Genomic DNA, 25,418 nt, shown 5'->3' with positions numbered 1-25,418 from the left:
CCAGGCCGCTAGACAGAAACAATCTATCTGGTCGAAAAATACTGGTCCCTGCCGTAGGAGATTAGACAGATGCCCCAGGAGCAGCGGGCCGTCCACCGCTAGGTTGACTAAGTCTGCGAACCACGGCCGACAAGGCCACTCCGGAGCCACGGGCCCCTGGTGACCCTCTATTCTTCGGAGCACACTTACCAGGGACCAAGGCAGGAACACGGAACGTAGGATGTTCCTTGGCCATGGGAGGGCTAGGGCATCGACGCCTTCTGCTCCGTGCTCCCTTCTGTGGCTGAAAAACACGGAGCCTTTGCGTTCCCATCAGATCCAGATGGGGAGTCCACCCACATCATCAGCTTGTTCGTCTCCCAAGTCACATGGAGACTTCTTGTTCCCCCCTGATGATTGATGTACACCACAGTCGTGGCGTTGTCGGAGAGGATCCAGACTGCTCAGCCTTGTGCTAGGGGCAGAAAAGGCTGCAGCGCAAGACGGACCGCTCTTGTCTCTAGACGGTGGATTGGCCAAGTTGCCTGTTCTGGTGTCCACTGACACTGCGTCGAGTGCAGACTGCACACTGGCCCCAGCCAGTAAGGTTGGCATCTGTTGTAACGAGCACCCATTGTGGAACCTCGAGCTCCACGCCTCGAAGCAAATGATCCAGGTCAAGCTACCAGGTCAGGCTGACCTTGGGTAGGGGCGGTATTGGCAGAGGAGCCTGAAATTCCTGAGATACCGGCTTCCAACGGGAGAGTAATGCTCTTTGTAAGGGACGCATGTGGGCAAAGGCCCAAGGCACAACTGTTGTGGAGGCCATGGAACCTAGCAACTGGAGATAGTCCCAGGCTGTGGGAAGTCTGAGGTCTCGAAACGCTGAACCTGAGCAAGGAGCGATTGGGCCCGCTCCAGACGAAGAGAGCCTGTGCCTACTTTGATGTCAAATGAGCTCCCAAGAAAGTCGAGGGACCAGGATCCGTTCCTTCCTCAGGTGCTAACCGCCACCACTACCATCACCTTGGTAAAGGTGCGAGGAGCGGTTGCCAGGCCGAATGGCAGAGCCTGGAACTGTCAGTGCTACCCCAAAATCTTGAAGTGAAGGAGGTGCTGATGATCCTTCAGGATGGCGATATGAAGTTAAGTCTCCGTCAAGTCCAAGGACGCCAGGAACTCTCCCCAGTGCACTGCAGCAATCCTTGAGTGCAGAGTTTCCATCCTGAAGAGTGTTATCTTGAGCGTCCTGTTGACCATCTTGAGATCCAGGATCGGCCGGAAGGAGCCTTCTTGCTTGGGGGCTACGAAGTAGACAGAATAATGGCCGAGTCCTTGTTCCGGTAGTGGCACCGGAAGAATGGCTCCCAGATCCAGGAGGCGGTCTAGCATCAGACATACTGCGCCCTGTTTTCTTAGTCCGCACGGAGAAAAGACAAACCTGTTTCTGAGAGGTCAAGCAATTTCTAAAGCATAACTGTGCTGTAGAATATCCAGGACGCCCTGGTCTGAGGTGATTGTGACCCACTTCTTGTAGAAGAGAGACAGGCATCCTCCTATCCGGGGAATCGAAGAGTGGGCCGGCAATGTTTCATTGTGAAGATGTAGTGGCAGTCCCTTGGACGAGGGTGTCTCGGGCTGATCTTCATCCCCGAAAGGAATGAGACCAGGACTGCGATCTAGACTAGGGAGGCCTGTGGGACACTGGCCGCACCTGGTGGAAGCGCCATTGTCCTCTGAAACGGTTCCGCGTGGAGCTGTACGTTCTGGATCTCAGAGGATGATCTTCCGGTAACTTAAGTACCTTATGCTCCCAGAGCGACTTAAGTTGCTCCATCTCCAAACAACAACTTACCCTTGAAGGGAAGAAAGCTGAGTTGAGGCTAGGAGGAGGAATCTGCAGACCAGGTCCTGAGCCAGAGGAGGCGCCGAGCTGATACTACGGAAACCATAGATTTGGCCAACACCCGAAGATCATACAGCGCGTCCGCTCCATACGCTATGACTGCTTCTAGCCTTTACGCCTGTTGTGCCTCCCCTGGAGGAAGGTCCTGAGTCCCGAGTAGTTGTTGGACCCACAAGAGTCATGCACACTGCATCAGGGAGCTACAAACAGCAGCCCGAACTCCCAAGGCGGACGCCTCAAACACTCTCTTCAAATACACCTCAAGTTTGTGGTCCTGCAAATCCCCGAGGGCTGCTCCTCCAGGCACAAGAATAGGTGTCCTAGCTGTAACTGCGGATACAGACGCATCCACCTTAAGTAGTTCCAGGGACTCCTCGAGGAGTGAATACAGTCTGTCCATCACTCTGCCAACCTGCAGAGATGCCTCCGGAGTCTCCCACCCCCTGGACAGCAATTGGAGGAGCATAGGATGAAAAGCAAAATTGCTTACCTTGTAATAGGTGGTTATCCCCAGGACAGCAGGATGTAATCCTCACATCTGGGTGACATCACTGATGGGAGCCCTATGCAGGAAAACTTTGTCAAAGTTTCTAGAAACTTTTGACTGGCCCTGTGAGGCCACTGAGCATGCTAGTCCTCCCCGCCAGGGAGGCACCGAGCACACAAGCCTTCCCGGGAGAGCCGCGATCCAGGCTCCCCCCAGGCGTTGCATCGTGTCAGCCGTGGCCTGGAGGCAAGTAAAGAAGGGCTTGGAACCCAGACCTCCGAAAACCTTCCACAGCAGGAACGAAATCAAAGTCCTGCGCTGCCTGACTAACTTTAACCTGTTCAGTTTCGTTTTTTTTTTTCAAGCCAGAGGGATGTCACGTCTCTGAAGCTTAGGAGCTGCCCTGAGGAAACGACATCTCCAGGCAGCGGGTCGATATCGAGGGGGAGAAGTTGGACCACCAACTTCACCCCTAAAGGCAGCAAATGACAGCCCTGTAAAAGGAAAGTTAACAAAACTTACCTACAAAACGATACAGCAATAAATAAAAAAGATGACAGGTCTGCCACTGAATGAAAGCTCTGCCTGCAAGCCTGCAGGACAGCCCATAGAAAGTAGAGCTACGCTACAATGAAAAGCCTTTGCCTTTCTTTTTTTTTTTTTTTTAATAAGATCCATCCAAGTAAAAAGTGTTAAGAAAACAGGAGAAATAAATCAACAAAGACTATTCTCACAGAAAGAAAATGGGAGAACCGAAGATGCAACCCAAATCTGGAGTCAGAAAAATAGTGAAGGTTTACAGAGGGTGCACCAGTCATGAGGGACCGCCCTCTCAGTTTTTGCTCTGACTCCATCTGCTGGAAGGGGGACATAACCCACGGTCTGGACTGATCCTGGTACATACATGGAATATTTTTTTTTTTAAACAGCTTAACTGAAACACAACAGGGGCTTCCCTGACAGGCTGGTGAAGACTCAGGAGGCATCAGTGACCCTGAGGGAGCCAGTCCCCTGGCTTTCAGGACCTCCAACCAGACGAGGACGAACAGCAGCCAGGAGGTTCCAACCCCTTCCCAGTCACCCTGTCCACCTGAGGAATGGTCCATGAAAGTACTTAACACCTCAGGGAGCCTTCGAAAACCACTTCTGTCTCTTAATTTAAATTTGGTCAGACTGCAGCTTTGCACCTCTACTATCTGCTGGAGTCAGAGAAATACTGAGGGACTGCAGGTGGCACTCAGTTGGGTAGCAGGGCCTCAAGGTTTTGTTCTCTGCCTCTATCTGCTGATCTGGGTATGTACAGGAAAAGTTGAGCTACCTACTTGAGGATGAAAAATACTAATGACTTTATACATTGTCATCAAAACTTGCTTTAAGGAATTGAGTTTTTACTGTTTCCTAAAAAGTGGCAATACATATTGTAGTTCTAATAAAGTCACATGGCTTCTGAGATAAGGAAAATGCTTAATATTCTCCAGAAAGCCACAACGAATTAGAATTGCTGAAGCTAGGGGCAGCTCACCAAGAGCTTGCTGATAAAAGCAAGTTTTCTGAGCTTTAAATTTTGATCCCATCTTCTCATGTGCCTCGGTTACAGAATAGTCAGTGTACTGGAACTCAACAGCCAAAGTCTGGGTGGTTTTGCTTCTGGATTGGAGTCAGCATACTTTCCATTCAGCAATTTTCTTCTACTCTGAATGAAAGCTTACTGATGGTCAGTCACAAGCAGCTATCAGGAAAAGTGTGCTGTGGCAATGACAGCCTTATCTTAATCCCTTATTAATCTCAAAGGGTTCTGTGATGAATCTATTACTAAGAATCAATGCTTGGATATCATGCAGCAGGCAAAGAATGGTATTAAATTCTGGTGGGCATTTGTACTTAAGGATCCTCCACAACATTTCTCGGCTAACAGTCAAAGGTTTCATGAGCATGAAGAAAGCCTTAGAGAGAGTTTTACATCATTTCTTACATTTTTCCTGCAATTGGCCAGCACTGAAGATTATGTCAACTGGCCTAATCCTAAACAGATTCCATTGTAACAAAATAAGTGATGGCAGATAAAGACCAAAATGGTTCATTCAGTTTGCCAAGCAAGGTGTTTAGGGTTGTAACTCACTCTGTGCAGGTTACCTCATGCAGAAATGTTACACAAACATGGTATGTCACCCCCCCTTTTCTTCTTTTCCTCCTCGAGCCGCTAGTATTGTGTATTTATCCATGCCCTTTAGAATTCTATATAACAAAAGACATGCCATACTGTGTCAGACATGGGATGGGTGGGCTTCAGATTTTGTTTCTGACTGGATGTTGGCAGGGTGGAGATGAAAACCTATCAACAGCTGCTAGAAGGTGGGTGTAGTAGAAAAGCAAATAATGCTGCACCTCACCCAATGATGTTGTATAGATCGTATATATTAATGCATTTCACAGTGAAATCACTTTGAATGGGGATATCCTGACCCTAGCTAAAAACATAAGATGTGCTATGTTGAGTCAGACCAAGGGTTCCTTGAGCCCAACATCCTGACAGTGGTCAATCCAGATTTCTAGAAAGTACCTAGCAGATTCCAAGAAGTTTATCCAATTCCTTCTTGCTCATTCCAGGGATAAGCAGTGGCTTTCCCCAGGTCTACCTGTCTAATAACTATTTATGGACTTTTCTACTAGGAATTTTTACTAAAACCCTTTTAAAAACTGATATACTAGACGCTTAGACCACGTCCTCCAGCAACAAATTCTACTGCTTAATTGTGCGTGGGGTGAAAAAATACTCATTCCAATTTCTTTTAAATCTGCTAGGATATGTTCATGGAAGTGTCCCCTAGTACTTGTACTACTTGAGGGAGTGTAAACCTCCACACTAGTTATGAGTTTATAAACATGTATCATATCCCCTTTCAGTGGTCTCCTCTGCAAGCTGAAGAGCCCTAACTTGTTTAGCCTTTATGAGGAATGGGATTATTCTGATACTACATGAAGATACATGCCTGTTCTTGTTGCAAAGCTTTCACAAAAGCATTTTTCAGCCTGTTGGTGTGCTCTGCTTTCAGTGCTTTTTTCTGATTGGACATCATGCACTGCTCACACAGAATCTTGCCACTTTTCTCCTGCTTCCAGTGAGGGGTGAAATCTGTGTGGCACTGAGCACACACAAAAGGATCCATCCTTAAGGAAACGCAGCCTTTTCCTAAACACAGAAAGAGAAAGTAAAAGTGTACAGCGTGTGTGCGGGGATCCAGCCAGACAAGGCCTTCACCTAAAACACAGGCACATGGTAAGGTATAAAAACATGTTATGGCCTTACCTTGACTGTCAATGACACTCTGCACCACTTCCTCTAACCCCACCATGTAGATAAACTCGCTGTTAGCTGCACTAGGCAGAAAGTGGAGCAGTGGTGCAGGAGGCTTGGGAGGAGGGATCTCCAGAAGCGTTTTCTCCAGTTGTTTGCGCAGGGCTAGTTTAGCAGCTGCTTGGGAGCTGGCAGGATCAGTCATTGCATTAGGGCTGGGAAGCGGGGAGGATACCCGGTTTACAGCTCCAGCCTGGATGTGAGATGCAAGGTTCATGTAAATGGCGGATGAAGACGTACGCTGACAGGGAACTGAGGAGCTGGACTGCTGGAAAGGAGAAAGGGGTGGGGGAGACAAATGCCAACAGGTTTAATCTCAGCATTAATACAGGGGTCACAAAGAAGGGTGGGGGGAGACTGACCTCAATCACAACCCTAGAGAGATAGAACAAAAATGGGATAGGGAGAGGAGAATACAGCAGCTTCCCTAAAAGAACCCTTTTTAACAAGAACAAGCCAGATCTACAGTCATACACAATATTAAGAACTTTTTCTAATAGTGCTATAGGATACCAAGTATTAGAACAGATTTATCTCATCTTAATTCCAGCAAAACATAAAGCTATGCTTACCGGCTGGTAGTTAATGGCAGTGTTCATGTTGGGAGTCGTAGAGCGAATTAGACCAGGTTTAGGGGGGATGCGCTGCCCTTGTAACTGGGCTGGGTTTGGAGCAATCACACGCTGTGACATCAACATATGGGGAAGAGTTGCATTTGTGGCTGATCTGATGACGCTGTGACTCTGGCAAGTTCAGAAAGGAAAAGAATAGATTATTCACAGGATCCAGCCCTATTCTATCTTCTCGTGCAGCATGCTGAGCTCCAGCTCCCCATCAATGCAACAGGATGAAGTCTGACCCTTTCCTATCCCTTCAGAACCCTGTAATCCCAGTCCAGAGGATCAGAACTTGGAGAAGCACTGGAAAGGAAAATTAGGTCTTACCTTCGACAATTTTCATTCCTGTAGTACCAAGGATCAGTCCAGACTGCTGGGTTATGCCTCCCTTCCAGCAGATGGAGTCAGAGATAAAACTGAAAAGCACCACCCATATAACCGGGGTGCCACCTGCGATCCCTCAGTATTAATGATAACAAAGCAGAATGAAAAACCATTATCCTCCCAAAAAAAGACTTGAGAAAGATAAAAAAAAAAAAACTTAGATACACTCTGCAACCAGTGACTAGATCAGGTTAAAACAAAACCTGCTCCAGAAATGAAGCAACTTGTTCCGCAACACGTTAACCATATAGACTCTTCAAGATCAGCATCGACCTGCAAAAAATAATGAACATACTGATTGGACTCTCCGGTACATGGGCAGGCGTCTGGACTGATCCTTGGTACTACAGGAACGAAAATTATCGAAGGTAAGACCTAATTTTCCTTTCCCTGTACGTACCAGGATCAGTTCAGACTGCTGGGATGTACCCAAGCTGCCCTAAATGGGGTGGAACCTGGAGAGTCCCGCGCGAAGCACCCTATCGCCAAAGGAATCCACCCCTTGGATCCCTCACATCCAACCGGTAATGCTTAGCAAATATATGTTTAAGGACTTCCACGCGGCCGCCCGACAAATCTCTTGCGGCGACACACACTGGCTTTCCGCCCACGAAGCCACTTGAGACCGAAGAGAATGCGCCTTAAGACCCTCCAGTACCGGGCGCCCACAGCATATGTAAGCAGAAGCAATAGCGTCCTTCAACCACCGGGTGATAGTAGTCTTAGAAGCCTGCGCCCCTTTCTTCAGACCACTCCACAGAACAAAGAGATGATCAGGCACTCTAAACGGATTAGTAACCTCCAAATATCGCAAAAGAACCCAGACGTCCAACCTCTGGAGGTCCTTATGTCTTCCTCCGAGAAAGCTGGCAATTCGACGGATTGATTCACATGAAAGGCCAAAACCACCTTGGGCAAAAAAGAAGGTACTGTGCGAAGAGAGATACCAGAATCCGAAATACGCAGAAAAGGCTCGCGGCGGGATAGAGCTTGAAGCTCGGAGACGCGCCTAGCCGAGCAAATGGCCACAAGAAACACTGCTTTAAGCATCAAGTCTTTAAGAGTCGCTCGCTTTAACAGTTCGAAAGATGCGCCACACAGATAGCGGAGAACCAAGTTTAAACTCCAAGACAGACAAACCGCCCGAACCGGCGGTTTCAAGTGCTTAGCCCCCTTCAAGAACCGCATCACATCCGGATGAGCTGCTATGGAACGATCATCAATTTTACCACGGAGACTGCCCAGGGCCAAAACCTGAACCCGGAGAGAGCTGTAAGACAGGCCCTTATGCAACCCGTCCTGCAAAAAAGACAGGATGTCAACAATAGTGGCCCGGCGAGGAGACAAACTGAATTCCCGACACCAGGAATCAAAGACTTTCCTGACTGGCGTAAGTAAGAGACGTAGAAGTTTTTCGAGCTCGGAGAAGCATAGAAATCACAGCCTCCGAGTATCCCTTTTTCCTTAAGCGCCTCCTTTCATAAGCCAAGCCGCTAGATAGAATCGATGTGCCTGCTCTAAAAATACTGGGCCTTGACGCAGCAGGCTGGGTAGGTGACCGAACCGTAGCGGACCGTCCACCGCTAGGTTGATCAGATCGGCAAACCATGGCCTCCGGGCCCACTCGGGAGCGACTAGAATTACAGGCCCCTGGTGTGACTCTATACGACGCAATACCTTTCCATAGGGGCCATGGAGGAAACACATACAGAAGGGACGTGTGTTGGCCAGGGGAGAACCAGGGCATCCACCCCTTCGGACTCGTGGTCTCGTCTGCGACTGAAGAAGCGAGCCGCCTTTGCGTTTCGACAAGTCGTCATGAGGTCCAGGTGTGGGATCCCCCATTGCCGTATTATCATTCTCATTTGCTTCCTCCGACAGCTCCCACTCTCCGGGATCCAACTGTTATCGGCTGAGGAAGTCCGCCTGAACATTGTCGACGCCGGCTATGTGAGACGCCGCAATCCGATCGAGGTGACGCTCCGCCGACTTCATCAACAAATCGGCCTCTGACACGGGTCGAATTCTGGTGCCTCCCTGCCTGTTGATGTAAGACACCGCGGTCGCATTGTCGGAGAGGATCCGCACCGCCTTGTTGCGTAGCAGTGGTAAGAAATGCTGTAGAGCCAGCCGGACCGCTCTGGTCTCCAACCTGTTGATGGACCATCGCGCTTGCCAGGGGGTCCAACAGCCCTGAGCCGACCGGTGGGGAGCAGTGTGCCACCAACCGGTGGCACACTGCTCCCCAACTGGCGAGACTGGCATCTGTCGTTACCACTATCCATTGGGGGCTCTCGAGGTAGACCCCCTTCAGCAGGTGATCCGGATTGAGCCACCAGGACAGACTGGACCGGGCCGGTTCAACCAGAGGCAGGGGGACCTGATACTCCTCCGACTTGGGATCCCAACGCGAGAGCAGCGCTCTCTGCAATGGTCTTAAATGAGCAAAGGCCCAAGGGACTAACTCCAGGGTAGATGCCATATAGCCAAGAACCTGCAAATAGTCCCATACCACCGGAGAGGCGAGAGAGAGAAGACGCCGAACCTGGAACATCAACCGGTCCATGCGATCGAGGGGAAGGGAGACTCTGCCTGCCGATGAATCGAATCAAGCTCCCAGAAACTATCACCTGAGAGGTATCAGCTGACTTTTGGCATAGTTGACAACCCAACCCAGAGACTGCAGGCGACCCACCACCGACCGGATCGCCGCGAGACAGAGCTTCTCCGATTTCGCCCGAATGAGCCAATCGTCCAGGTACCGATGCACCAGAATTCCTTCCCGACGCAAGCTTGCCGCTACAACCACCAACACCTTGGTGAAAACGCGAGGAGCAGTTGCCAGACCAAAGGGCAGAGCACGAAACTGATAGTGCTGCCCCAGGACCGTGAACCTGAGAAATAGTTGGTGGTGCTCTTGAATCCCTATGTGAAGATATGCCTCCATCAGATCCAAAAATTCTCCTTTGTGCACCGCCGCAATCACCGACCGCGTTTCCATGCGAAAGCGAGGCACTTGCAAGGCTTTGTTGACCTGCTTTAGGTCCAGAATCGGGTGGAAGGACCCATCCTTCTTTGGTACCACAAAATAGATGGAACAACGACCGGTCCGGTGCTCCGACAAAGGAACGGGCGTAATGGCTCCAAGAGCCCTCAAGCGTTCCAACGTCTGAAGCACCACCTGCTGCTTGTGTGGTGGCCCGCAGGGTGATATCAGGAAAAGATCCCGGAGGGGACGAGCAAAATCCAAAACGTAGCCGCGTCTTATAATATCTAGTACCCACTGATCGGAAGTAATCCGGACCCATTCCTCGTAAAAGTGGGACAGTCGACCTCCGATGTTCGAAATGGGCCGGCGTCCCTTCATTGCGTGGGTTTGCTGCTGTTGGCAAAGGCATGAGCTCCCGGTCGCTGAGGCTGCCTGCCTCGAAAGGAAGATGGCCAAGACTGCGCTCTCGAAGCAGACTGGCGAGGGGCATAGACTGAAGCTCCCCTATTGGACCTAAAACACCGCTGCCCCCGGAAACGGCTCCGGTAGCTACCAGTAGAGCGGGTTGTCCTAGGCTTGTCTTCGGTCAAACTATACACCTTGTTGTCCCCCAATGCCTTAATAAGTTGCTTCAGCTCATCTCCAAACAAAAACTTACCTCTGAAAGGATAAGATCCGAGCTGGGATTTGGAAGAGGCATCTGCCGACCAGTTCCAGAGCCACAGCAAGCGACGCGCAGAGACAGCCGACGACATAATGTGCGCCGAGGCCAGAGATCATAGAGGGCATCAGCCGTATAGGCAACAGCTGATGCCATGCGGGCCGCTTCTCCAGGAGGAAGATCTTGGGCTGTCAACATCTGCTGCACCCAACGAAGTAAGACCCACTTCATAAGGCTACTGCAAGCCGCTGCATGGACTCCCAAGGCGGCCACTTCAAAGATGCGCTTAAGCAACACCTCCAACTTCCGATCCTGAAGGTCCTTCAGCGCTGTGCCTCCAGTCACCGGGATAGTGGTGTCCTTGGCAATAGCCGTGACTGCAGAATCCACCTTGGGAACCTTAAGGAGGTCGAGCGTCTCCACCGGGAGTGGATTCAACTTTTCCATAGCTCTGGTGACCCGCAAGGAAGCCTCCGGAGCCTCCCACTCCCGGGACACAATCTGCGAAAGATTTGGGTGAAAGGGGAACGTCTGCGGTGGATCTCGAAGCCCCGCTAAAGCAACATCACCAGTAGAGACCTCCGACGTATCCTGTGACAGCGGAAGCTCCAGTTCCTGGAGCACATGCAAGATTAAGTGGTCCAGTTCCTCCTTACGGAACAGCCTTAGGACCCGTGGATCATCCCCCTCCACCGGAGAGACCACATCCCCTTTATCATCCAGAGATGGAGAGTCCGGCAAAAATGGATCCACCGGGTCCGGTAGAACAGGTATCTTAGCCCGGAACCTATCCCCGAGCCCCTCAGGGCCTTGGACTGGGATGGGAGACTGAAATTCCCAGTCAGATTCTGCTTCCAGGAAGACTTTGTGCATTAATAAAATAAACCTGGAAGAAAAAGGCTGCCGCTGCTTTAAGGCCCCCCCCTGAAGCCTTTTCTGAAGGAGGAGCCAGCCCTGCCGGCAAGCCGCACAGGTCTGTGAGGCGGGGATAATGGAGGAGGGAGATCCCCTCCCTCTGAGTCAGCCGCATCATCAGAGGCAGACAAAATGGCCACCGCTCCTACGCTAATCGGGAGCGAGCTCGGCCACTGCCTCTCTGCCTTGTGGTCCTCCCGCGGCCTTCTGCGCCGCGAAACTGGCGCCCCCCCCCCCCCCGCGGTGGATAGATGCACTGCGAAGGCTCCTCGCCCCCAGGGAGGCACCGGGAGCAGAAGCCTTCGTGGGAGAGCCCGGCTCTCCGCAGGAGCTGCACGCCGTCCCCCTAGGCATTGACTGCAGCCAGGTGGAGAGCTCCACCCCCTCCGGAGGCCCGGGAGTGAAGGCAGGCGCGGCTGAGAAAGGAAGAGCAGCTCCAGCTAAGTATCTCTACGACCAAATTACTAATATCTATTTACTTGTTTATCTCATTCTTTTTTTGGGGGGGAACCCAGAGGAATGTAGCGTCTCTGAGAGAGGGGGGAGAGTGACCGGCCCACAGGTAAATCCTCCCCCTCTGCTCACCAGGCCAGAAGAAACTCCGGGAAAAAACAAGCAGGACACAGCCCTGCCGAGCCTGCCTACAGATGGCTGCTTGGAAGATATAAAGGAAAAAAAAAAAAAAGTCACAACTTTAACTCCCTCTTTTTTTTTTTTTTTTTTAAATGACCCAGTTACAGGTGCAAAAGCTGCAGTAAGCTTTTCAAATTTATTAAGATATATCTTCTTTTTTTTTTTTTCAAACCTGGTGGGGCAAGGCCCCAAGTGTACCAAGATCAGGACCGCAGGTTATGTCTCATCTGCTGGAGTCAGAGAAAATACTGAGGGATCGCAGGTGGCACCCCCGGGTTATATGGGTGGTGCTTTTCAGTTTTAATCTCCGACTCCATCTGCTGGAAGGGAGGCATAACCCAGCAGTCTGGACTGATCCTGGTACGTACAGGGAATAGGAGCTAAATAGCCTGAACCAGTCACAATCTATTGTCAGATATTAGAATGTAAATAAAGATCTTTGGGAATCTGTCTCTAACAGGACCGAAGATGTAGATTATTTCTCCGACTGAGATTATTACAGTCTCTGTTATACCATTGTGCTGCCACTTGCTTTTAAGAATGAACAAATGGTGCATGGAAAAATAGATGGCCTGAGATTCTGCAAGCACCTGCAGCTCATACACTGACCACCTCCTGCTCTCTGTGCACTCCGGCTATAGTGTGCAGACTCACTACCTCCCACTATCATTCCTTCTTCAGCAAATCTGAGACAGGATGACGGCTTGGCACCCTACATTCAAAAACGCCTCATAGGGGAGATATTACAGCAGAAGAAAGCGCAACTTACTATCATCAATGAGTAACAGCAAAACGAGTGATAATTCTGCCACTGAACTAGAACCATACAGGCAATTTTACTTTTAGGTTTCTGATTTCCTTGACTTTAAGTGTTAACATACACATTTATCAGGCATAAGCAACTAAAGCAACTGCCTCCGGTGCCAAACGCGCCAGAAAGTCAAACCTACCATGCCATCATTTGGGTCTGTTGCCTCCCCAGCACTTACCCCACAGCAAAAGCAACTATGCTGGCAAAATTCAGCACCAGGCCTAGAACATAAATTACTGTAATAAAAGCAGCCCAGCTAGCTCAGTTGGTAGCGCATGAGACTCTTAAATTACTGTAATAAAATAATAAAACAAATCCTCTTATGCTGAAAAGTCCTGCACTGGCCACATACCGTATTTTTCGCACTATAAGACGCACCTGACCATAGGACGCACCTAGGATTTAGAGGAGGAAAATTAAGAAAAAAAAAATTCTGTCCCCATGATGGGCTCTCCCCCCTGGTGGCCGTCCGTGGGATTTTTTTTTTTGTTTTGTTTTTTTATAGTAAGGCAGAGAACATCCACACAGGTACTCACACTCACTGGTTTTCTGTCCCTCACATACATACATAGGCTCTTTCACATTCACTAGCTCTCTTCACTTATACACATACCCACAGACAATCACACACTCAGACTCTCCCTCATACACATCTCTCTCACACCAGTTATTTTAAACTTTCATGACTGCTCCAGAGTTCAATAATAAATAGTCAGGGCTATATTACATTGATTAGGAGAGCAATTGCTCCTAATATTTCAACAGGTAGTCACTTAATCAGCACAGGCAGTAATTCTATTTGCTGGTCTGTGTCATGTGTCCTCCATCCCAGGCAGTATACCACCCCCATGACCCTCCAATACATCCAAACCACAACGAGTGAAGTTCTTACTTTGGACTGCAAGTGAGAGCCTCCGACGGCAGAGCCCGAGCTCCCCGCCGGTTCCGGGTGCATCTCACTGCGAGGGTCGCCGCGGCGCAGGTCAGTCATCACCTGTTTGAACCGCGTGGGCTACGGAGGCCCCTCCAGTTCAAACAGATCCCTGCCGGTCTGCTGTTCCCGCGGTGCAGCTTGCTGCGAGGGTCGCCGCGGCGCAGGTCAAATGCCAGCCATCTGAACTGGAAGGGCCTCCATAGCCCATGCAGGTCAAACAGGTGATGTCTGACCTGCGCCGCGGCGACCCTCGCAGCAAGATGCACCGCGGGAACAGCAGACCGGCAGGGAGCTCAAGTTCCGCCGGCAGAATACACACGCCTACACCACCATGCTGATTGGGCGGAGTTGGGAGGAGGCGGGGGACGGCGCGCGAGAGGGAGAGCTGCTACATTCGCTCCATAAGACGCACCCACATTTTCTCCCCATTTTTTGGGGAAAAAAAGTGCGTCTTATGGAGCGAAAAATACGGTACCTGTCTCCCCAGGGCATTCCAATTACCATGGAAGCTCATGGCAGGGAAGGGACCAATGTAGATCCTGTCCAAGTGGGAGAGCTCGCAGACCGAGCACTGAAGTTTGATGGCATTGCTTCTGTGGGGTCATCAGCAGTTGTAGCCTGAAACTTTGAAGTCAGGATGGGACACGGGGAAAGGGAAGGATCTGGCCGGGTGGGGGGTTGCTCTGGGTCCAATAACCTCAGGGTGGGGTATGGAACAAACACCCCTCACCCCCCTTGCCTAAGGGCACCCCAATGTTAAATTTGGCCCTGCACATTTATACAGCCGAAGAATACTGCTGCTATTCTACAGGATACGAGTCACAAACTCAGCTGTATGAGGATCAGGAAGGTCACCATTTGGCTCATCTTTTTTCATGGCACACGATAAAGGCGGAGTAAACACACCACATTTTTATGGAGATGTATTGAACAGTGATGTACCTTTCACCACGCGGTCTTAGTGTTGGATATTCATCTTTTTTCATGTCAGAATCGGGATCAAACTTTATACTGGAAGCCCATAAAGCTGGGGGCATCTCAAGGATCTGCACTCAACAACCCTTTTTAATATTTATGTATTTAAAATTATTTATAGCCTGCTCCCTACAAAGTTTGGGGTGGGGTACAAAAGAACATACTCAGCCTGAAGCTGTCACATCAGGAGTTGCTAACCACAGACACCCTTCTTCAGGAGGCAGAATGTGTCTGTCACCTCATGAACTGCGCGCACCAGAATTCTGTTCACCTGGCCTAACCAGGCCTTCACTTCCCGCACAGGAAGCTTGTCCACCATCTACCGGAGACAGAATACTGGCAAGCTGATGTCATCACAGAGCTATATAAGGAGTAACATCAGCAAGTCTGTTCTCCATCTCCTGTTTGCTGTGTATAACCCACTTGTCAGGACTGGTCTGATTGGATGAAGAGGAAAGCACAGATTCTAGTGAAAAAGAGAAATCTGAGAAAGGGAAAGCCAATCCATGTTCTCCTGATCCCCAAGTTCTTCCTCCTGGTGCCCAAGAGCACCCCTCTCCCCTCCCTCCCCCCCACATATGAAACAGGACCAGAGGATCTGCGAGGGCCCTACTGCAGATACCGCCAGGAGACAAAATGGCTGATGCTCCCATAGACAGACACTCTTCCCCCTGATGGACCAGTCACAGGACCATAAACATAGGAGGTCCTCCCCAGGCAGCGCATATCAGCGTCCAGAGAAATGTGGCAAACACCTACCACTGCGGTCTCATGCTGACCCCCCCCAGAGCGCATAACCCTTCCCATTCTCCTATGCTATACCATATCAACCTCACAAGGAGTACTCGCCACCGCTGAAAAACCAGGAAAAAAAACATGCTTTTTTTTTTTCTTACTACTTCTCTAAGTGAGAGCAGGCTCACACTGCAGCCCTCCACAGGGGGGAGGCTGGAAGGTCCCCCACAGCAAAAGATCAAGCAAGAAGAGGGCCAGTGACCTCCCCTGCTCAACTAGGGAACTCCCAAAAATCTCCAGTAAACCAGATGCAGGCTTTACACCCCTCTACCCATCTCCTGGAGAGAGAGAATACTGAGCTGCTGCAGACTTTACAATGCCTTATATAGACTGACATCAGCAAAACAGTGGCTCTGCCTGTGTTGGACTGGCCAGATGGGCCGATAAGGATGTGGTTTTGTTTTGCCTACGTTAGTGATATTTTGTATCTTGTAGCTTATTTAAATATTTTGTTATTGCACATGTATTTATGTTTTTAGAATTTTGCCATCCTCTTAAAACAAGTTTTAGTGTAACACATAGACTAGGATACTTTTAAATAAATAATATTAGTTAGGAGGTTGAGGAAGGGGAGCAATAGTTATTCTTTTTTTAAAATCTCTACTTAGTCATTTATAGTTTGATTACTACTATTTCCTGCATTTTTTTTTAGGATAAGTTTACTTGGGCGAGTGGGGTTCTATGGTCTTTATTTTATGTACAGTCTTTTTATTTTTTTTTTATCTTTCATTGAAAGGGGAGTAAATAAAATGATGAAATTAAATAAAATGTAATGCAGAGCCTGAGCCTCAAGCCTGGTGATGTTCGGGGACGTACCTGCACACTTCTTAAGTTCTGAGGCTCAAGCCCCTGAACGCCAGGCCGGGATGGAAGCTTGGACAGGCTCGGCTGCCCCACGAGAGCAGGAGAGGGTTGGACAATGGATGCTGCATTCTGGACAACTGGAGTCTAAAATGAGAGAGGAAACAGTCCATTACAACAAGCTAAAAACTCTTCTAGTTTCAGAAATCTCTGCCCAATTGTAATTATGAAGGCCTCTGCCAGCATTGTCACCTTTTGTACAACATTCTCCTTCTGAAGCTGACTCTGCCTGAGTTTCTTCAACAGCACCAACCTGGCCTCTTCCAGCCGTAACTCATCTCGGAGATGTTTAATGAGCTGCTGCCGTTCTTCTAGATCTTTACCCTATGGTGCAGGAAGGCAAGATTGGGAAAGGAGAGAGGCAGGGATGAAGAATTACGATTACTCGTTTATAGTCTGGCAGAAACAAACGTGTATTATCAGGCTCTAAAGAGTGTTTAGTCAGAGTTCATATATGCATCATCCTAGCAACTGTACTAACCACTATTAACTCCATATTAAAAAAAAAAAAAAAAAAAAAAGAAAGAAGAAAGTGTACACCAGTAGATGCCAGAGGACAGAATGCAGCATCCAGGAAAGTTCATGCTCAACTCAAGTGCTAGAAAGATAACATCTCAGTGTTAAATGTCACACCCTGTAACACACAGTATCAACACACCTTGCCTGCCCCCAGCTGCAAACATTTCTCACTCAACTTCCTGCTTCAAGTTTCCCCCCCCCCCACTACTACCTTTGCTTTGCAGCATGAACCCTCACCCTTCTATAAAAAATGCTGCTGCCTTGTACCTGACAGATCTGAAATATTTATTCTCTCTCCCCTTTCATCTAAAAATCACATTTAGGAATTTTATCAATTGCCCCCATGACCCAGATTATAAATAAGGTCACTAGCCAAATAAACTGCAACCACTGATTCACTCAAATTTTAACATATTGCCCTTTAGATCTGCAGAAAAAAAAAATACAGCTGCCACCCTTTTGCATTCAATGAATCCTTGCAACAGAATGTGCCCCCACTCTTTTACATGTCCTCTGAGCATCAGTGTTTGGTATGGGAGGCTGGGCTAGATGGACCTTTCACCCAACCAACAGGCTGATACAGTACAGTGCGCTCCAGTGGAGCGCACTGTTAACCCGCGTTTGGATGCGCGTTTTCGACGAGCTAGCTTTACCCCTTATTCAGTAAGGAGTAATAGCGCGAAAACGTGCAGCCAACCCCCCCCGAAACTAATAGCTCCCGCAACATGCACTGGAGTCAGAGAACATAACAGTTGGTGCCATCTTGCACACAGCATAAGATGGTTGCTTTTTAGTCTTCTGTTTAGACATTTCATGGCTAGAGTAAAATTTATATCTATGTAGCACAAACCTCCCCCTTGGAAAGAAGACATTGAAAATATTGTAAACACGGTAATGCTGAATCCCATTCAAGTGTAACTTGAAAAACCATCAAGTAGAGAGCGAAGGAAAAAACAGAGCCGTGAGTGTCCCTGGAAATAGTCCGCGTATGCTGAATTGCCATACTGGGTCAGACCAAGGGTCCATCAAGCCCAGCATCCTGTTTCCAACAGTGGCCAATGCAGGCCATAAAACTGCTTTTCTGTAGACCCTCCAACTTAATATCATGGAGATATTAAGTCAGAGGTCCAAAAACTTAAAAATAATTAAAAATAAAAAATTTTTTTAATCGGCCCGCGGCTCAAAAACCGGACGCTCAATTTTGCCAGCATCCAGTTTCCAAACCCGTGGCTGTCAGTGGTTTTGAGAACCGACGCGGCAAAATTGAGCATCGGCTGTCAAACTCGCTGACAGCCGCCGCTCCTGTCAAAAAAGGCACTAGTATCGGCCCTCATTCGCATGCAGGCCGATACTAAATCACACGCACAGGAGAGTGGCCCGTGCGCTCGCCTGTGACTTTTACTGTTTCGGCCCGCAAGTCTGGCAATTCCTATCCTGAACTAGAACAAGCATTCCCAAAATGAGCATCATTTAAAAAAAATTCAAATAGAGGCTGATTATAGGAATGGAAGCCAAAGTTCCCCTAAAGCTTTCCTTTTTTCTTAACTTGAGAGCTCCCTCTCTCTTTCACATGACGCAGGATCCCTTGTGATGTTCAAGGTCTTGATAAAAAGTTCTCCACACCACAATGATCCCATCACATTTGCTCAGGATCTGAAAGCAACAAGTCCTCTTACCTTGAACATTTCCAGATTAGCGGACTTGAGACGTTCTTCCATGCGGGAGCTACAACGTGGACTTGATGCTTCATTATCAGAAAGGACAATGATGTCTGGAGAGGGGGTCAGTCTTCCACGGTCCTGATCACTGCAGGAGGAGAGGTGGTGAGAGAACCACATTAGAAGAGTGTAAGACATGAGAAATTTCACCTACATGCCAATATAACCAGGATAAAATGGACTGTCATTGAAACAGCTTGTCTAAGAGCATAAACCACTGCTACCAAAAGGAAATCTTAAGTTCCCTTACTTTCCATAAGACTGTACACACAATGTGTGCTTTAGCAGAAAAGTAGTACGTATATGGAGCACAAACAAAGGAAAGGGCAACAAAACCAACAGAGTACACAGGGAAATACAAAGCATTTAATAAGGAGCAATTTTCGAATAGCTATGCCAATTTTCAAGTATATACACATGTATCTGGGATGGTTTGTGTTTGAAAATTAGCATGAGGTTCATCTGCCTAAAGCACCCATAAATTCTTACACCTATACTGAGTGGACACCCAAGAAGGGTTAAAACAATGCTCACTCTTTTGAAAGTGTCAGAGACAGGTGCTGTCGTCCTCCCGGGAGGTATACTGCCTCACAATCCAGATAAATGTTTGCATGCTGGGGAAGCCCACATGTACTTTTAAGTCAGTTCGAGGGCAACAATTTTTGAGACAGGGCAATCTAGGTTCGTTAAACTGTTTTAACTCTGCTAGACTGCTTTGAATATTATCCTCATGACACATGGAAACCAACTGACTTAATACCATCAGTAATGCAGGTTGCACAGCCCTAAATATCTGCTAGTAACTGCAGCAGACTGCTGTCTCTCATTCTTCAGAGGTGTCAGAAGAGAAGAAAATCACACCACCAATCCACATCACCTCACTGGAGTCAGAGAACATAACAGTTGGTGCCATCTTGCACACAGCAAAAGATGGTTGCTTTTAAGTCTTCTGTTTAGACATTTCATGGCTAGAGTAAAATTTATATCTATGTAGCACAAACCTCCCCCTTGGAAAGAAGACATCGAAAATATTGTAAACACGGTAATGCTGAATCCCATTCAAGTGTAACTTGAAAAACCAGCAAGTAGAGAGCGAAGGAAAAAACAGAGCCGTGAGTGTCCCTGGAAATAATCCGCGTATGCTGAATCGCGTAACCCAGCAATAGGACATCTACTGTGACCTCATCCCAAGCCAGGGCTGAGGAACGATGTCATAATGAAGCACCTACAGAACATTAGAGCGCAGGTAAGGTCATCTTTTCAAAGCAGTCTATGTAACTGGACATCCGTTATTGAACATATTAAGTCATTCCTGGGCAAGGTTCTATTACAGAGAATATCACACTTAAGGGATGTCCCATACAGTGTGACAAATCATGTGACCATTTAAAACCACTCCATATCTATAATAACTCTTTGCTAGTTATGAAATCAGACAGCACAGCTGAGCAGTGGGCTGGGAAGTGCAGTATAGTTGTCATAGTTCATTGTGTGACCTTCAGTGTCATTTGATCTTATAAGCTTTAAGAAGCAAGGGCAGTGCCATGGAAATCTAGTATATAGTGTTTTGTACACTGAGTGCACTAGATGAATATAATGAATTAGTATAGGAGAATGCATTTCCATAAACTCCTCCTCCCCCTTTCTGGAGACATGCGATTTCTCTACAAGATGTATGTGCACTAGATGTGTGTATGGAAAAAATTTCAGTTTTGTTCCTTATTGTGGTTAAGTTATTTTATTGCATTCAATTCAGTTTCCAAATATTTTTTCTTTCGTTTACATTGAAGTCAATCTGCATTGGATTTTGGACTCTAACATTGTTCTCTACAAAAGTTTAATGAAACATACAGGCAGGCATCTGCTGTAAAGGGGACAGCACTCCAAGACACCATGAGTGTGGAAAAATGGAAGAGACAATGTCATGAGCAGCCCAGGCCACCACAAAAGAGGAAAGCGGAACAAACAGCCCAGGGTCCAGTGGCATGAAGACTGCAAGACATCAAAAACAGGGGCAGAGTGCACCCAATGGTGGCATGAAGACCAAAAAGCACCAAAAGAAGGGCAAAAGGCACCCACAACAGTGGCATGAAGATCACAGGCACCAAGAAGAGCAAAGCAGCAGGAACAGTGGCATGAACACCCGAAGGCAGAGAGTGAGGGGCATGGCAGAAAGCACAGTGGCATCAACACGGACATCAAGCGAGGAGACGTGCATTAAAAAGAGTAGTTTCAATACTCCCAGGCATCGAGTGTCGAGTAAAGAAGCAAGAGGAGTGGCATCGATAGTACGATGCTAATCCAAGAGAGGTAGGGCAGGAGGGAGGAACAAGGCGGGCAGCAACAATGGCTCAACAGCACAAGGCGGCACTGAACTGGAAGACAAGCAAGGCATAGCAGGTTGGATGGCAGGCAGCAGCAGCCGTCGCAGGGCTATGGGATTGTGTGAGTAACAACATTTTTAATGAAATAAAACTCCAAGACCCTAAAGCATATAGAAAGGGGCAGGGGGGAAGGTTTTTCTTTTCTGCCTCCATCTGCTGGTGAGTGGACAGAACCCAGGAGTCTGGACTGATCAGAGTACGCGCAGGGAAGGATTTTCTTTTGGGGGCCAAAACATCCCACTGTAACAGGAGAGAGAGACAGGGCAAGAGAAGCAAGCCAGGCAGCAGCAGCAAAAGTGGCAACTTGCCAACATAGCAAGGTGCCGAGAGCAAAAAAGCGTGGGCACTCTTTTGGTATAGCTGTGCACACTCTCCTTCCATTCATATGGAAATTCCAGGAAACCTGGCAGAGGGAGATTTGTCTTAAGATCAACTTTTCACCAATTCTCGTGCTAGCTGTGGACTCATGTACTGGTTTTGCATTATTTTAACAGTGGAAATAAGAGCAGGCACTGTTCCACTTTCTCCACTAATCCAGCCTCTCCAGCCAGTATGAGAGCTCCTGGCCCTCATCTTATGCCTCTCATCACCACCACTATTACTTCTTGTGCTAGTACCAGATCTCTGGAGGAAAAGCCATCCCTCTTCCTAACTCATTGCCACGTTTGCCTCTTGATGCCAGTGATACGTTGGAATTCATTGAAACAGGTCAGTAGTGGCTAAGGGCTTTTAGTATTACAATGTTTGTACTCCCTAGTTTGGATACCCAAAGGAGGAGGATAACCAATGGGACAATGCTGTACCGGGGTACAAATTATATCACAATGACAGAAGCATATGGAAGGCAGGGTGGCGCTTTAAGTCTGGGATGGCATAGAGTCATACCGGTCTTAAATGCACAATCAAATCTTTATGGGTAGAAATCCCTTGTGTGTTGGGGAAAGAGTATAGTGATGGGAGTATACTACCATTCACCTGGCAAGATGGTGAGATGGACAGTGAAATGCTAAGAGAAATTAGGGAAGCTAACCAAATTGGTAGTGCAGTAATAATGGGAGGAGATTTCAATTACCCCAATATTGACTGGGTAAATGTAACATTGGGATATGCTAGAGAGATAAAGTTCCTGGATGGAATAAATTACAGTTTTATGGAGCAATTAATTCAGGAACTGACAAGAGAGGGAGTAATTTTAGATCTAATTCTCAGTGAAGCACAGGATTTGGTGAGAGAGGTAACAGTGGTGGGGCCGCTTGGCAATAGTGATCATAATATGATGAAATTTGAAGTAATGACCGGAAGGGGGACATAAGCAAATCCACGGCTCTAGTGCTAAACTTTGATAAAATGAGAAAAATAGAAAAAAAAAACTGAAAGGAGCAGCTACAAAGGTAAAAAGTGTGCAAGAGGCATGGACATTGTTAAAAAAAAAAATACCATCCTAGAAGCACAGTCCAGATGTATTCCACACATTAAGAAACGTGGAAGGATGGCAAAACAATTACCGGCCTGGTTAAAAGATGAGGTGAAAGCGGCTATTTTAGCCAAAAGATCTTCATTCAAAAATTGGAAGAAGGATCCAACAGAAGAAAATAGGATAAAGTATAAGCGTTGGCAAGTTAAATGTAAGACATTGATAAGACAGGCTAAGAGAGAATTTGAAAAGAAGTTGGCTGTAGAGGCAAAAAAAACTCACAGTAAAAACTTTTTAAAATATATCCAAAGCAGAAAGCCTGCAAGGGAGTCAGTTGGACAGTTAGATGATCGAGGGTTAAAAAGGCACTTAGAGAAGATAAGGCCATCGCGGAAAGATTAAACAATTTCTTTGCTTCGGTGTTTACCGAAGAAGATGTTAGGGAGATACCTGTTCCAGAGAAGGTTTTCATGGGTAAAAATTCAGATGGACTGAACCAAATCATGGTGAACCCAGAAGATGTGGTAGGCCTAATTGACAAACTGAAGAGTAGAAAATCACCTGGACCGGATGGTATACACCCCAGGGTTCTGAAGGAACTCAAAAATTAAGTTTCTATTAGTAAAAATGTGTAACCTATCATTAAAATCATCCATTGTACCTGAAGACTGGAAGGTGGCTAATGTAACCCCAATATTTAAAAAGGGCTCCAGGGGTGAACCGGGAAACTACAGACTGGTTAGCCTGACTTCAGTACAAGGGAAAATATTGGAAAGTGTTCTAAAGATCAAAATCACAGAACATATAGAAAGACATTGTTCCATTAAACCAAGTCAGTTAGGCTTTACCCAAGGCAAGTCTTGCCTCACAAATCTGCTTCAATTTTTTGAAGGGGTTAGTAAACATGTAGATAAAGATGAACTGGTAGATGTAGTGTATTTGGATTTTCAAAAGGCATTTGACAAAGTTCCTCATGAGAGGCTTCTAAGAAAAGTAAAAAAAAGTCATGTGGCCTGGTTTGGCCTCTGTTGGAAACAGGATGCTGGGCTTGATGGACCCTTGGTCTGACCCAGCATGGCAATTTCTTATGTTCTTATGGGATAGGTGGAGATGTCCTTTCGTGGATTACAAACTAGTTAAAAGACAGGAAACAGAGAATAGGATTAAATGGACAATTTTCTCAGTGGAGGTGGATGGGAAGTGGAGTGCCTCAGGGATTTGTACTGGGACCCGTGCTTTTCAATATATTTATAAATGATCTGGAAAGGAATACAACAAGTGAGGTAATCAAATTTGCAGATGATACAAAATTATTCAGAGTAGTTAAATCACAAGTGGATTGTGAAATTGCAGGAGGACCTTGTAAGACTAGAAAATTGGGCATCCAAATGGCAGATGAAATTTAATGTGCAAGGTGATGCTTATAGGGAAAAATAACCCTTGCTGTAGTTCCACAATGTTAGGTTCTATCTTAGGAGTTACCACCCAAGAATCACAGTAAATACACTGAAATCGCTGGCTCAGTGAGCTGTGGCAATCAAAAAAAGCAAACAGAATGTTAGGAATTATTGGGAAGGGAATGGTGAATAAAACAGAAAAATGTCATAATGCATCTGTATCATTTCATGGTGAGACTGCACTTTGAGTACTGTGTACAATTCTGGTCGCCGCATCTCAAAAAAGATATAGTTGCGATGGAGAAGGTACAGAGAAGGGCAACCAAAATGATAAAAGGGATGGAACAGCTCCCCTATGAGGAAAGACTAAAAGGAGGTTAGGACTGTTCAGCTTGGAGAAGATATGGTTGAGGGGAGATATGATAGAGGTCTAGAACAGGTAAATGTGAATCTGTTATTTACTCATTCGGATAATAGGATTAGGGGGCACGCCATGAAGTTAGCATGTTACACATTTAAAACTAATTGGAGAAAATTCTCTCACTCAATGCACAATTAAACTCTGGAATTTTTTGCCAGGGGATGTGTCAGTGCAGTTAGTGTAGCTGGGTTTAAAAAAGGTTTGGGTAAGTTCTGCCATTACCAGCATGGGATATACTTAAGTGTCTGGATACTTGCCAGATACTTGTATCCTGGATTGGCCACTGTTGGACCACCCTTGGTCTGACCCAATATGGCAATTTCTTATGTTCTTAAAGATAGCAAATCAGTCACTTTTGTCAGAAATGGAGACAATGAGTGAACTGACGATGCTTGTTGAGTGACTGTATACACTAAGAAAATAAGAAACAGTGCAAAAACCGTACACAAAATTCACACAGAGAAAAACAAGTTTGCTTACCATAAACAATTTTCTCCATAGACAGCAGGATGAATTAGTCATGACACATGGGTGATGTCAGCCTGCTTTAAACAGACCCTTCTCTAAAACGTGTGTGTGGGAATTCCTGCGCAGGCGTTGCTTCGTGAGCCCCTTAGTTGATTTTAGAGCCAATTCTCCAGGGAGGCAGGTGGGTGGGTATTTAGCATGGCTACTTCATCCTGCTGTCTATGGAAAACACTGTTTATGGTAAGCAAACTTGCTTTCTCTGTTGACAAGTAAGGTTGAACTATTCATGAAATGGGGGGGGGGGGGGGGGGGGGGGGGGGAGTCCCAAGCTGAGGGTTTCAGTGGAGCATTTACTTAATAAGCAGTCCAGACCTCACCCACAGAGTAGACTACTGGGTGAAAAGGCTATGCAAAACTGCTTGTCCAAATTTACTGTCACTTCTTGATAAATTGTCCAAACAGTAATGGGACATAAAGAAGTGAATGGATTATCAAGTTGCAGGTTTGCAAATGTCTTCAATAGGTACTGCCTGCAAATGAGCTAGCAATGCAGCCATGGCTCTCACTTAAAGAGCCTCGATAAGAGTCTAATCTGAAGGCCAGCAAGCGTATCACAATGTGCTAGCCAACCGGACAACTGCCATACTCTACCAGTATGACTCATAATGGATGAATAGTTGTGAGGCCTGATATGACGACAGTTCTTTTTCCATAGTAAACCAATGTTCTTTTACAGTCTAAGCAGTGAAGGGCCTTTTCACCTTTATGTGGAACATGGGTAATGTTGGTAGATTT

The 25,418-nt window shown here is 47.1% G+C and overlaps 1 protein-coding gene across 5 annotated transcripts in view; it reads right to left on the bottom strand.

The window, feature by feature from the left end:
• The window catches only part of GATAD2B (GATA zinc finger domain containing 2B), a 90,264-nt gene that overhangs the window by 21,510 nt on the left and 43,336 nt on the right, over positions 1-25,418 (bottom strand). For 3 of the 5 annotated variants that reach the window (XM_029580919.1, XM_029580921.1, XM_029580917.1), the window contains exons 3-8: positions 18,498-18,627; positions 16,495-16,626; positions 16,258-16,389; positions 6,300-6,470; positions 5,680-5,995; positions 5,363-5,562 (exon numbers count right to left, since the gene is read on the bottom strand). In XM_029580919.1, coding sequence (XP_029436779.1) covers positions 5,363-5,562; positions 5,680-5,995; positions 6,300-6,470; positions 16,258-16,389; positions 16,495-16,626; positions 18,498-18,627 — 1,081 coding nt within the window. Of the gene's footprint in view, positions 1-5,362; positions 5,563-5,679; positions 5,996-6,299; positions 6,471-16,257; positions 16,390-16,494; positions 16,627-18,497; positions 18,628-19,540; positions 19,726-25,418 lie in introns of those variants that run through there. The other 2 variants (XM_029580922.1, XM_029580918.1) reach the window with 2 other exon arrangements.

Source organism: Rhinatrema bivittatum, chromosome 16 (assembly GCF_901001135.1).
Source record: "Rhinatrema bivittatum chromosome 16, aRhiBiv1.1, whole genome shotgun sequence".
Lineage (NCBI taxonomy): Eukaryota > Metazoa > Chordata > Amphibia > Gymnophiona > Rhinatrematidae > Rhinatrema > Rhinatrema bivittatum.
Note: the sequence above shows the minus strand (reverse complement) of the source record. Positions and strands in the feature narration are given on the sequence as shown.